The sequence below is a fragment of the Gekko japonicus genome, unplaced genomic scaffold (assembly GCF_001447785.1).
Source record: "Gekko japonicus isolate JY-2015 unplaced genomic scaffold, Gekko_japonicus_V1.1 scaffold5678, whole genome shotgun sequence".
NCBI lineage: Eukaryota > Metazoa > Chordata > Lepidosauria > Squamata > Gekkonidae > Gekko > Gekko japonicus.
This window is the reverse complement of record NW_015169355.1, coordinates 6,279-19,991: the sequence shown is the minus strand read 5'-3', so window position 1 is coordinate 19,991 and position 13,713 is coordinate 6,279. Positions and strand designations below refer to the sequence as shown.

Sequence of the window (13,713 nt, the reverse complement as noted above, 5' to 3'; positions counted from 1 at the left end):
GACCCCACCCCCGCCACACACCAAGAGGACAGAAAAGGGCACACTTACCAGTGACTATGCGGGATGCGGTCGGCGGGGCTCCTGGAAGAGAGGCGTCTCCGGCAGCCAGGTTTGGAGCGGGAGGATGAGGTGGAGGGGGGACGGTGGGGCGGTTCCTCGGCTTGGGCACGGGCCTCGGCCTGGGCAAGGTGCCTGTCTGAGGGGGTGACGTTGCCTGAGGGGCTTCCTGGGCTGCAGGCGGAGGGGCCGGGGAGGCGGCGCCGTGCTTCTCCAGGGGCCAGGCTCGGAGCCGGGCGCCGCCGTCGGGGAGGAGCCCGGGCTGGCCCCCTTGGGCTGCAGAGGAGGGGTCGCGGCTTGCATGGGAGGCTGCGGCGGGGGGTGGCTGGGAGCGTGGATGGGGGAGAGGCTGCTGGAGTAACGCCGGGGCGCAGAGGCCTGGGCGGTGGCAGGGGCCGGTAGGGCACCTCCTGGGCTGGGCGGAGAGGGGCTTCTGGCAGCCGGCTTGGGAGACACGGAGGGCAGTGGAGGGGCCGGGCTTGCGTTCTGGTTTCCGGGCTGCCCGGGAGGTGGGTTGGCAGGCTTCGGCGGGGCTGGGGCAGGCTTTTTGACAGCTGCAAGAGAGGCCAGCAAAAGCGTCAATCAAGAGGCGGGCAGAAACGGGGCTCCAACACAGCCTCTCTTCCTCTAGGTCCCCACCGCCCTGAGCATCAGCGCTGAGCCACCAGACCTGGCATCTAACGTCCTCCACCTTCTTTACTTGGCAGACCACCAAAGAGCAACGCGGTTGGTCTCACCACTTGGTAGGGCTCAACAAAGGGAGTCCCATGAAGGTCCCTCCATCCCAGAGAACCGCTACTTCTGCCCTTCCTAGAAATTGAAGCTTCCAAAGCAGGGCAAAGAGGAAGGAGGAAATGAGGCTGCCACCAGGACGGAAAGTTGGAACAACATATGGAGCACAGGCCCATCAGTGGCCCTTAATCAGAAGGTAGAGATGGAACACTCTGTCTGGGGCAAGGGATGCTCTGTCTTCTTAGTGCTTGGGGGGGGGGGGGGCAACAGTGGGAGGGCTTCTGGAGTTCTGGCCCCACTGGTGACCTCCTGATGGCTGGCCCTGCCCTCTGCCGGGTGAGACTTCTATGTAAGGCAGCACCTCGCCAAAGGCAGACCTGACCCAGCTGAGCTCTGAGAAGCAGCAGGAGACAGAACTGCTAGAGGGGTTTTTTAATTTGCTTTCAGCTGAGGAGATTTACCTGAGGGTACTGTGTGGGAGGATAGTGTTTGGGAGTGTGTGGGTGAGTTTTAAGTTGTTGCAGAGTCAGGGCTGTTTGAGAAAGGGTGTTTTTGTTTGACTCTAATTGGATTGCGTGGGTGTAGTCTGAATAGCTGCTGGCCCTGCCCTCTGCTGGGTGAGGCTTCTATTTAAGGATGCACCACGCCAGAGGCATGAGCCTCTGTGGCTCTCGGCCTAAGGGGTCTGTAAGAAGCCCAGGAAGGACCAGAAAGCCAGGGCCCTAGTCTCGTGTCCCCAGTAAGGCAGGTAGACTCTCTACAAGGAGAGCTACATAAATAAAATGTAGTTTTAAATGAATTATTTTAATGGTTGTACACTGGCCTGAGCCCATCTGGGGAGGGCTCTATATAAATAAAATAAATACATAAATAGATAAATAAATATGAAGGGTTTTATTAAAAGGGGGATTATATATAATTTTTTTAAAGCAATTATGAAGGCAGAATGCCAGCAAGGGGTTGGGGGCAGCGTTCCCTCTAAGCTGAGTCAGTGTGAGCTAGCTCACAGTTTTTTAGCCTCCGGCTCACACATTTTTGTCTTCGCTCAGGAAGGAGGGCTCCAGGGCAAACTGATTTATAGCCAAATCGCTCGCTCACAATTTTAATGCCAGTAGCTCACAAAGTAGAATTTTTGCTCACAGGACTCCACAACTTAGAGGGAGCATTGGTTGGGGGCTATCCAGTGTTTTGCACGGGGTGTCACATGTACGACTATCTGCCCACTGGACAGAAGTCTTAGGTGCATGCCCAGCGCAAGGACCTCCTGGTTCTCAGGGAACAAGTTTGCTCCCTTGAGGTCAAGGTGGCTGACCTGGAGAAGCAGAGAAAGTCAGTTAGGCACATGGAAAAGACTCTCAGGGACTTGTTAGATATGTTCCACTCTGAATATGGCAGCCCCATCGCTGTCAGGGAGCATGAGGGTCGAGAGGAAACAGCACCGTGCTGCGGATAAGGGGAATGTGCCCTCAGAAGGGACCTCTTCTTCAGTTGGTGAACACACCAAGGAACCATACCTAGGCAGGGAGGAAGGGGGCCTCTTGGTAGTTGGTGATCCGGCACTTAGGCAGGTAGACAGCTGGGTAGCAAACCCGCGTACTGACCATATGGTGACTTGCCTGCCTGGTGCAAAGGTAGTGGACATTACGTGTGTTCTAGATAGGCTGGTAGATAGTGCTGGGAGGAGCCGGTGGTCGTGGTAGATGTTGGCACCAACGATGTGGGGAAATGCAGTCATGAGGTCCTGGAGGAAAAATTTAGGCTGCTAGGCAGGAGATCAAGGCCAGGACTTCCAAGGTAGCCTTCTCAGAAGTGCTACCTGTTCCATGCTCAGGGCCAGAGAAACAGGCACAGATCAGGAGTCTCAATGCGTGGATGAGATGATAGTGTAGGTAGGAAGGAAGGGTTCAAGTTTGTTGGGCACTGGGATGCTTTTTGGAACAAGAGGGAGCTGCACAAAAGATATGGTCTCCACTTGTCCCGAGAAGGAACCAGGCTGCTGGGGCTTAAAATCAAAAGGGTGGCAGAGCAGTTTTTAAACCGAATATTGGGGGAAAGCTGACAGGAGATGAAAAGTCTTTGGTTCAGGGTGGCTCATCTCAAAGAGAGGAAGGGGTAGCTGTTACTTGTCTACAAGGAAATGGATTAGAATTGTCCACTGAGACTGTGACAAACAATATGGACTGTCTGGCAAGGTTTTGAGGCAGGAGGAAGGTTTTGGGCTTAACATGCATGGGAAACTATAGGTGTTCATACACAAATGCTAGAAGTGTCTGAGGTAAAATAGGGGAGTTGGAATGCTTGGTGTTGGGGGAAAACAGACATTGTAGGTATTTCATAAACTTGATGGGATGAGGAAAATCAGTGGGATACGGTGATTCCCGGTTATATATTATATTGGAAGGATGGGGGGAAGGGTTGGAGGTGGGGTGGCTCTGTATGTCAGAGAGGGTATGCAGTCCAGTAAGATTGAGAAGGTCAGAGAATTGGATTTGCTTCTGGAAATGCTATGGGTTGAAATAGTGGGCCCGAAATGAAGCTTAACACTGGGAGTTTGTTATCACCCACCAGATCAAAAGATAGAGGAGGATTATAAAACGATGAATGAGTTAAAGATAGCAGCTAGACAAAAAAACTGTTGTAATAGGTGATTTCAACTACCCACACATTGATTGAGTCAATATGTGTTCAAGTCAGGAAAAAGAGATTGAGTTTCTAGACACTCTCAATGACTGTGCTATGGAGCAGATGGTCACAGAACCTACCAGGGGAGAGGCGATCCTGGATTTGGTCCTAAGTAACGCCCAAGACCTGGTGAGAGATGTAAAAGTGATTGCACCGCTTGGGAACAGTGACCATAATGTTATTGAATTTTAACATTTGTACAAATAGGGAGTTGCCCAAAAAGACCAACACAACGACTTTTAACTTTAAAAGGGGTAATTTCTCTGAAATGAAGGGACATGTGAAGAGGAAACTGAAAGGAAAAGTAGAAAGGGTCAAAACCATTGGGGAAGCTTGGAGACTATTTAAAACTACAATTCTAGATGCTCAGATAAAATATACACCGCAGGTTAGGAAAGGCACAAATAGGTATAGAAAAAGGCCTGCATGGTTAACAAAGTAATGGAAGCTGTAAAAGGTAAGAAGGATTCCTTTAAGTGGTGGAAAGCTAGTCTCAGTGAAGTTGATAAAAGGGAACACAGGATGTGTCAAATAAAATGCAAGTCTATGATTAGGCAGGCAAGAAGGGAATATGAGGAGCATATTGCAAAAAACAATAGGGAAATGGCTGAGAAGCTGAATGCATTTTTTGCCTCTGTCTCCACTGTAGAAGATGAGAAGTGCTTGCCCACTTCAGAACCACTGATTTCGGGAGTGCTGTTGAAAGACCTGAGTCAGATGAGGTAATGAGAGAGGAGATCCTGCGACTGATAGGCAACTTAAAAACTGATAAATCACCAGGCCTGGAATGGCATACATCAGAGAGTTCTGAAAGAACTCAAATGTGAACTTGTGGATCTTCTTACCACCAGTGGACATCTTTAATTAAAATCTGCCTACATTCCTGGAAGGTAGCTAATGTCACCCCCATCCTTAAAAAGGGTTCCAGAGGAGATCTGAGAAATTACAGGCCAGTCAGTCTGACGTCAATACCGGGTAAGTTGGTGGAAACTGTTATTAAGGAGAGAATTAGTAGGCACATTGATGAACAAAAACTATTGAGGCAGACTCAGTATGGATTCTGTAAGGGAAGATCTTGTCTCACTAACCTGTTTGTGTTCTTTGAGGGGGTGAATAAACATGTGGACAACGGGGACCCAATAGATACTGTTTACCTTGACTTCCAGAAAGCGTATCAAAGGCTCCTAAGTAAGCTCAATAGTCACAGGATAAAAGGACAAGTCCTCTTGTGGATCAAAAACTGGCTAATTAATAGGAAACAGAGAGTGAGTATAAATGGGAAATTTTCACAGTGGAGGGTGGTAAGCAGTGGGGTACCACAGGGATCAGTACTGGGTCCAATGCTTTATAACTTGTTCATTAATGATTTGGAGTTGAGAGTAAGCAGTGAAGTGGCTAAATCTGTGGATGACATGAAGCTGTTCAGGGTGGTGAGAACCAGGGATGATTGTGAGGCACTCCAAAGGGATCTGTCGAGGATGGGCGAGTGGGCATCAACGTGGCACATGAGGTTCAGTGTGGCCAAGTGTGAAGTGATGCACATTGGGGCCAAAAATCCTAATTATAAATACACATTGATAGGAAAGGCTTCTGGAGTTCTGGCCCCACTGATGGACCTCCTGATCGCCCCTGGGTTTTGGCCATTGTGTGACCCAGAGTGTTGGACTTCTCTGATCCAACACGGCTGGCACAGATTGCCGCTGGGGGCTTCTTAACAGTTTTGCTCCTCCTGCACAAAGGCCGCTTCCCCGCCCTCCTCTGGCTGTGCTTGCGGGAGCCCCCGCTCCCCCCTGGGCGTAGCTGCTCCTCTGTCGCTACCTGGCTCTCCTCTCAGCCACCAATTCTGCCCCAGCCACAGAATTCAACACCGGCATCGATTATTGCCAAATGTCCCCGGGCTCGGCTGCTGGTGCTAGAGCAGCTCCCCGTGTCACCCATCGAGACACTCCTGCCGATGAGACGGTGACGCCAAATGGAATGGGGCAGTCAGCAGTGACTCCCTCCCTCCAGATGAAGTCTTGCCACTGTTGTTGTTGTTGGGGGGGGGGAAGCACACTGCCCCAGACGCCCCTGCTTCAGCCATGACACCCCACCCACCCCCTCCCTGGAAAGAGACTTTTTTTCTGGTTAAGGACCAACCTCGCCTGAGCGTGTGGGGACTGGGCCCAGCGTTGATCTGCGGCTGCCCGAGCGAGGACTGGCCGGTGCCGCTGGCCGGCTGGGGATGTGGCTGAGGGGCGCTTCCGTGCCGGCCGTTTCTGGTGGGCGGAGGGGTGGTCGAGGGCGTGGAGTCTTTGGATTTTGAAACGCTGGAAAACAGAGAGAGAGAGAGAGAGAGCGCTAGATGGTTTCAGGAGGTAGACGTGGATTCTCCCTAAAGCGGGCGGCTCCAAGAGCATCGTCTGGACACAGAACGCGACTCAGCATGAGCCCAGGGTGGAACCGGAGGACCTGAATACAGCCTGCTCCCTTCTGGCTGGGCAGGCTTGCTTCTGTGCCAGGCTTCCTTCTGTGGGACAGAGCGAGGCTCACCTGTCTCAGAAACCGGGCTCCCATATCGGGAAGTGTCTCCCTCGCCCCTAAAGCCCTGCAAATATAGACGGATGTCCTTCCTGGCCCGGGACTGTCAACCTCAAGCTGGATAAACGCAGAGAGGACCTCGCCTACTCGGCCCCCGCGAGCGGCAATGGAGGACCGTGCGCCGGGCAAGACGAGGGTCCTCGGAACAGCCCTCTTGCTCTCCTACAGGCCCCAAAAATGTCAGGGCGCCTGGTGGCAGTGCTCCAGAGAGCACGCTTAGATGCTCAGGAAGCACCAGTGGACTTCCGAATGGCGGGTTCCACCCTCCTCCTCCTCTGAACTCCATCCTCTTGCGTTCCCATCAAAGACGTGCAACCGGGGAGGTGTTAAGCTTTCGTGGAAAGGGTTATCGCGGGGGGTGGGGGGTGGATGGACAAGACTCACGCTGGGGCTACTGACACGCACAGAGAAGCATACCGTCAGTAAGAAGACAAGGAAGAGAAGCGCACACTCCTCTTGGGATGGGAGCGGGCGCTTCCCTTGACTTCTTGTGTTCCAGAGCGAAAGGCAGAGGAGGGGGACTCGGCCTTATCTAATCTACACACAGACAAGACCAGACGAGACCAGTGGGGGCTCTAGCTGCAGGGACGGAAGGAAAAGGCTACTGGCCTGTCAGAGCTTGGGGGAGGGGCATGGACAACCCCCCGTCTCGTTTAGCTGGTGCTGCTTGCCTTGCGGTCCTGCTCCTGGGTGAAACTGCCAGCTGGTGACAACTTTCAGTGCTGCTTTTGTCAGGGACCAGCGGGGAAGGGAGGGGAGTCTCCTGCCCTCAACCCCTCCAATGTTCCCTCTAAGCTGAGTCAGTGTGACTTTGTTCACAGTTCTTTAGCCTCCGGCTCACACATTTTTGTCTTCGCTCAGGAAGGGATGGGGCTCCAGAGCAAACTGATTTCTGCAGCGGCCAAATCGCCCGCTCACAACTTTAATGCCAGAAGCTCACAAAGTAGGATTTTTGCTCTCGAGACTCCACAGCTTAGAGGGAACATTGCAGATGACGACTTTCAGTTCTGCGATAACTGTGAGGACCAGCCTGGGAAAAGTTCGCTCCTCTCGGAGGGACACGTTTTAAACCTGGGGCACAGACAAGCCCCCTCCTGCCAGACACTGGGGTCAACAAAGCCATCGGCATGGCTGCCGGCGAACACGGCCACAATGACCGAAGCCACCTTTCCGCGAAGGCCCCACAGGGGCCGAACTTGGTCCGTCTTACCTGCTGTCCTCAGCGCCTTGGCTTTGGGAGGGCTCTGCTGGGCCAGGGAGTGGAGCAGAGGCGGCCCCCCAGAGGCCAGGCTCAGCCCCGGCGCCCTGCGGGAGCTGCTCTGCCCCCGCCTGAGACAGCGTGCCGGCCTCCGTGGGCGGAAGCGGCGGCTGGAAAGCCGGGGCGGTGTGCTTTCTATTAACAGTGCCGCCTCGCCGGGTGCTCGCTGGGAAGTCCAAAACCTTGACACCAAAGCTACAGGGGAGAGAGAGAGTAAACACACCATGCGGGCTGGCTACACGGAACACCCAACGAGAGCAGTGCAACTCGGCAAGCGGGAGAAGCGGCTAGGCAAAGCTCCGACTGCAAGGCACAGTTGGGACAACAGGCGGGGCCCCGCAGGGCGCCTTGGTTCAACTGTGCAGGCAAGGGAGGGAGGGAGGCAATGCAGCAGCGGGACTCATGGCATGTGCCCTCGAATGCAGGAGCCAGGCCGGGAAAGCAGGCACCAGGTCCTACCCTGACCCGCCAGTGGGTGCTGCCCCAAAGGATTCTGGCTTGAACACCACTCCCAGCGCCTGCCACGCTTCCGGCTCCACGACCAGAATCAGCCGCCTTTGTGCCTCTACGTGGGAACAACAGGGCTGTGTGTATCCTGCAACCCCACATGAGCACGGACCGGGCACACGGCGCAGAGTCTTTACTTCTCTGCACTGTTGTTGTTTCTTGTAAGAACGCCTTGCCTTTGTCTAGTTATATGGCTATGGTGTTACTGAACTTGGTATTAAAATATTATTTTTATATATATATCTTTTGTTTACCTTTGTGATTTCAGCCAGCGGATTTTGGTGCTCTGTACCACAGCTGGTGAAAGCAGAGGGGATGCCATATAAGCACCACTCAGTAAAGAGGTTTCATTTCTACAAAATGTATGGAGCTTGCAAAATCCGGCTTTTCCGGGTGCAGAGCTTTGATCCTGTTTTTAAAAGGGTGGGGATACACACAGCCCTGCTCGTCCACACCAACCAAGCATGGTGCACAAAAGGCCATTCCCTTATCTTAACTATGGATAGCCGGGGGGCACCGATCCCCTCCGCCCCAGACGCTTGTCTGGCCACACTGGAGCAAGACAAAAGAAGAGAAGAAGAAGAGGAGATTGGATTTATACCCCACCCTTCAACACCCAAAGGTGTCTCAGAGCAGCTTACAAACTCCTTTCCCTTCCCCTCCCCACAACAGACACCCCTGTGCGGTAGGTGGGGCTGAGAGAGCTCTTGACAGAAACTGCTCTTTTTCAAGAACAGCTGTGCCAGAACTATGGCTTGCCCAAGGTCATCCAGCGGCTGCAAGTGGAGGAGTGGGGAATCAAACCCGGTTGTCCCAGATTAGAGTCCGCGCACTTTATACCAGTACACCAAACTGGCAGTCCCCTGAAATGTAAGCTTGCTTTCTCTCTCTCTCTTTCTCTCTCTCTCTCTCTCTCTCTCTCTCTCTCTCCCTCTCCCTCTCCCTCTCCCCCTCCCTCCCTCCCTCCCTCCCTCCTAGGAGGAGGAGGAGGCAAGGCCTGGAGCAGAGCTGGAAGGAAGTCAAAAGGGCGCCCAGATAACAACACACATCTAGCCATAGTTAAAATCAAAGGTAGCAAAGTCTTGCTGCTCAGCAGAGGTGCTTCAGAACTACACGTGGCTGGGAGACACTTGGGCAGGCGACTGACGTGACGAGACAAGTGACAAGCGACACAAGGGGGGGGCCTCGCCTGGGGTGGGCCACAGCACAAAAGGGACTCCCGGAGGGTTCTAATCTCAGCCAGCAGACGCTGCCCCTCAACAAATCAGGAGGAGGCCTTCGGACCATCCAGGCGCACCGTGAGAGGTTGGACAGGCAACGTAAGAGGAAGGAAGCTCAGGGAGCATGGTTGCTTAATCGGCAACTGCCGAGAACAGCTAGGAACGGAGTTGGGAGCGGCCATCAGCTGTTCGCCCGGCCGTCGTCGTGCGCAGAACGCCAGGAGGAAATGCCAGTACGTTACCTTTGGATCTTTCTCAGGCTGCAGTCAATGGGAAAGGAACCGCTAAGGGCGTGTTTGCTACCATGCCGCATGTGCCCCACACGCTCACCCTTGGCTACAGAAATCCTGGCTGAGGACAGCCATCTGGTTCGTTGACTTCAGCTTCCGAGAGGGAGCATTGTTACAGTGAGCGGGCGCTCCGCAGACCGGACCCGGACAAACGTTGCAAGTGCCCATAGATGAACTCCATCAATGTTGAGCATTATCTAAAAGAACTTTCTGCACTGGCCGCCCCCCCAGTGCCCGACAGAGCGGCACCAGCAGGGACACTGATGACGTTTGTCTGGGATTAGGGAGAGTCGTTGGGGACTGTCAGTGTACCGTGGATGTCAGATGCTCACAGTAACATCGTTCATTGTTCAAGCTGTCACAGAAGTCAGAACCGGAAGCAAGTCGGAAGCGAAGGTACGGGGCTTTTGACCTGTACCTCTTTCCTAGAGAGATGCTGAGTTGCCACCCCCCGCCCCCCATGCAGTGGAAATAGATTTGGTTAAAATAGCGGGGATTTCTCGTCTGCACAGAGAGAGAACTGCCGATCCAGGGTAAATAACCCCAAGGCAACGAGGCCATCTCAGTCAGTTTCAAATGTGGCAGAGGGTCACCGCTGAACGAAACGGGGCCCGGCCGGGAGGGAGATCTGCTGCCCTACCTGTCCTTCACCAGGTCGGCGTCCATCACGGCCATGCTGACGGGCCTCTTCCGCTCGGCCGGCCCCGACTCATAGTCGTTCCCTGTGTGCAGGTGATTTGAATTCACGGCCGGCTGCCCCACAAATGCTCCTGACACATTGAAATCCAACTCTGGTTGAAGAAGAAGAAGAGGAAGAGGAGGAGGAGATTGGATTTATACCCCGCCCTTCACTCAGAGCGGCTTACAAACTCCTTCCCCTCCCCACAACAGACACCCTGTGAGGTAGGTGGGGCTGAGAGAGCTCTGACAGAAACTGCTCTTTCAAGGACAAACTCCTTTCCCTTCCCCTCCCCATAACTGGCACCCTGTGAGATAGGTGGGGCTGAGATAGCTCTTGAAAGAAACTGCTCTTTTTCAAGGACAGCTATGAGAGAACTTGTGACTGACCCCAGGTCACACCAGCAGCTGCATGTGGAGGAGTGGGGAATCAAACCTGGTTCTCCCAGATTAGAGTCTGCGCACTTAACCACTACACCAAAGTGGTACCCAGAGTCCCATCTTCCGGGGAGTTCGCAACAGCGTCAGGCTCACAACTAGGGATGTGCATTTCAAAATCCCGAGCCAGAAAAAAACCCGAAAAAATAGTTTTTGGGGTTTTTTCGGCTTTCGGGATCTCGAAGCACAAGTTAACTCTGCTTCATTTGTTTAGGCTTGCCTTGTTGTTTGTGGGGGGGGGTTATCTGACTTCTTTCTACATTTTCTATTTGGCCTGCAGCTTCTCCTTTTTTAAAAAAATAAATAAATAATATTTTTTATTGAGTTTTGCGATAAGCGACAGACAAACATACATAACCGTGACAAACACAAAACCTCCTCTCTGTTTCAGACATCAGCTTGAGCAGACAAGTAACTAAACAATGGAACTCCCCCCTTTTGCTCATAGCTTTTTTAACCTAGTATCTTTGATTTTTGTTATTCCTCTACTTACTCCTAACAATTTCAGAAAACACCACATATAACTTCGTTCCTAGGTTCTATATCATTGGTGTCTTCAATTCACACCTAACAGTCCTAAATTACTGAGAGAATTGATTTGTTTAGCCTGCTAATTGAAACAAATCCTTAATCATTTCAGATAGCTTATAAGAGTGGCAGTCAATTACAAAAATAGCAAATCAAATCATGTTCCTACCGAACCTGCAAGTCCCCATTCTCCCATCACCTCTACTGCCAATTCAGTTCATAATCGTTACTCAGTTGTTACTTATCACTCTCTACTTAAACGAAACATATCCCCACTCCAGGTCAACTCGAGTTACCTTAAGCTATTGTTAGACCCATTTATCTATTCTCTCCGATAATTGCATCAGCATTTTACAGCACACTTTCAATGTTTTGGTAAATCAAATACATTCCATACTTCTGAACATCTCGCTAAATTCCATATCCAGCTAACAAGAGAGATGGGAGATGAATAAGTCCTTTTGCTCACTTAAGAGCTCATCCATCTTTTCTGTTTGAACATAAATAACAATGCTTACATCTAACAGATATCAGTCATTATAACCTATTACAATCATATTAAATTCCATTTGCTTCTTTTCTTGATTTCTCCCATTTTCCTCCACATGTCTCAGGTTTTTAAATTCTTGTGTAACTTTTTCTAGATTCCTAAAATTCCAAAATCCTTGTTCAGATTGCTTTACAGTCTTAATCCGATGTTTGAGACTTTTACGCCTCATCAGTCTTTTTCTTATTTTCTTCCCTTTTATTGTCTTCATCTTTTCCCTGGCAGTGAGTTTTAAAAAGCCTTTCCCCCCTTTTTGTATTTTGAGCATACTTTGGTTCTCTGATATACACATCCGAGAATCCACCTCTTGGGGCTCTCCTTCTTTGCTCACAGGTTGGATATTATTAGTCTCACTCTCTTGTTCCTCTTCCTGGGTTTCAGCCCACCTTTGTATTCCTTGCCTCTGTTTTCCACTGCCCCTCTCTTCTGCCTTTACACCTGAGTAGTTTCTGAAAAAATCCTCACATGCTGCTTTGCACGCTTGTTTCACAGCCTTTTTGCACGCTTGTCTTATTGTATTTAACAATGTTTTTTGAAACTGCTCACCCATAAGCTCACTAAACAGTATATCTTGGGCTGAACCCTCGGTAGCTTCCTCCGCCGCCATTTTCCTTTTATCACAGACACTTTCTATTAGCCCAATCCGGATCTGTTTCCTTTATTTTCAATACCAAAAAACCTCTCCACAGTCCATACGTCTCTTTAGTAGAATTGATAATCTTTGTAGTAAAGCAGAGAAGATAAGCTTCCCCCCATCACTTTTCAGCTCTCTCGGGTCCCTCTTATCTTTTCACGGCCGCTTCTCCATTAGACAGGGAATACTCACTGGGTATCTTCATTCCCGTTCTCCCGCAGCAAATCCAAAGGGGGATGATCTATATCTGGCTCACCGTTGTGATGCACCCGTGCAATAGTAACTTTGTGAGTTTAAAAACACGGCTGGCAGCTGCTTAACGGGAACATGGCGCCCATGTTCCCGTTCTCCATGACGCTCCCGCTTCGAGGTACGCCGGTCTTGCCCCCGTCATTGCCAAGGAAATGGGGGGGCCGGTAAAACCTCATGCCCTTGGTCTCCCTCCAGGAGAACCAAGCGGGGCCGTCCCACAGCACAGGGCCCCCGAAAAGAGCGCACATGAGCCGGGTGTCTCTGGAGCTCCCGAGAAACGCGCCCGTAGCGCAGCGCCGTACCGCCGGTGCCTGCAGATTTTCCTGAGGGGGGTAGGCCTCTTTTGCTTTTGGTTGAGAGAGACTTGGTTTTGTTGTGGTTCTTCTCTGTTGCTTGCCTCCTTATCTTTTCACAGTTTATTTTGGTAACTTGGTTAAGTTTTTTGTTCAGGGCTTCTGGAGTTTTTTTGGGGGAGGGGGTTCTGCTTGGGGCCTAAGTCTTTGTTTGTTGGTGTGCCTTTGGTTCTTCTTAATTTGGGTCTCCTTTTTGCAAGTGAATTTTTTTTAAGGTCACTCTGTGGGGTATTTTTTTTGCTTGGCCTTTCTTGGGTTTTTTTTTGGGGGGGGGGTTCTGCTTGGGCTGGCCTAGGTCTTTCTTTTGGTTTGCCTTCACTGCCTTGGTTCTCTTGGTAAGGTTTTTAAGTTCTGTGGTTTTTTCTTGGCTTGGTCTTTCTTGGTGTTTTTTTGGGGGGGCGTTCTGCTTGGGCCTCTCTTTGTAGGCGTGTCTGGTTCTTGTCAAGGTTTTTGAGGTCTGTGGGGTTTTTTTGGCTTGTTGATCGCCTTTCTTGATTTTTTCTAATCTTTTTTTTAACCCTCTTGGTCTTTTTTGGGGGGTAGGGTTCTGCTTGGGGAGGACTGCTCTGTTCTGCCTTTTAGCAGGTTTTGTTTCGTCTTTCTTAGGTGTAAGGGAGGACTGCGCTGTGTGTTGTGTTAAATAGGCTTTAAAAAAAGGATACAGGCTTATTTTAAACAAATATTTTAAATCTCAGTATAGGGCTTTAGCTGTTCTACCTAACCAGGCCAGTTGTAGGAAAACAAACAGAGCCAGGTTTGTCTTCACTTAAAAAAGATTTAAGTAGCGTTTAATTATTTAAAAAGCGGTGAGCTTAGCTGTGCTTTGTGCTCTGTCTGACCTTTGGTGGTGAGGCCAGGCACTTTCCCCCCATTCATATTGTTTTTCAATTAGGGAGCTTTTCCTGATTCCATAAGGGAATTAGGTGGTTCTAGTGGCATCTAGATAGGAGTAGTTCA

The 13,713-nt window shown here is 51.0% G+C and overlaps 1 protein-coding gene across 1 annotated transcript in view; it reads right to left on the bottom strand.

Moving 5' to 3' along the window:
* Positions 1-12,124, bottom strand: part of LOC107115039 (rho GTPase-activating protein 17-like) — an 18,882-nt gene extending 6,758 nt beyond the window's left edge. The window contains 6 exon segments of the mRNA XM_015416645.1: positions 49-272; positions 275-611; positions 5,611-5,780; positions 7,262-7,504; positions 9,967-10,117; positions 12,064-12,124. Coding sequence (XP_015272131.1) covers positions 49-272; positions 275-611; positions 5,611-5,780; positions 7,262-7,504; positions 9,967-10,117; positions 12,064-12,124 — 1,186 coding nt within the window.
* Positions 12,125-13,713: the final 1,589 nt, after the last annotated feature.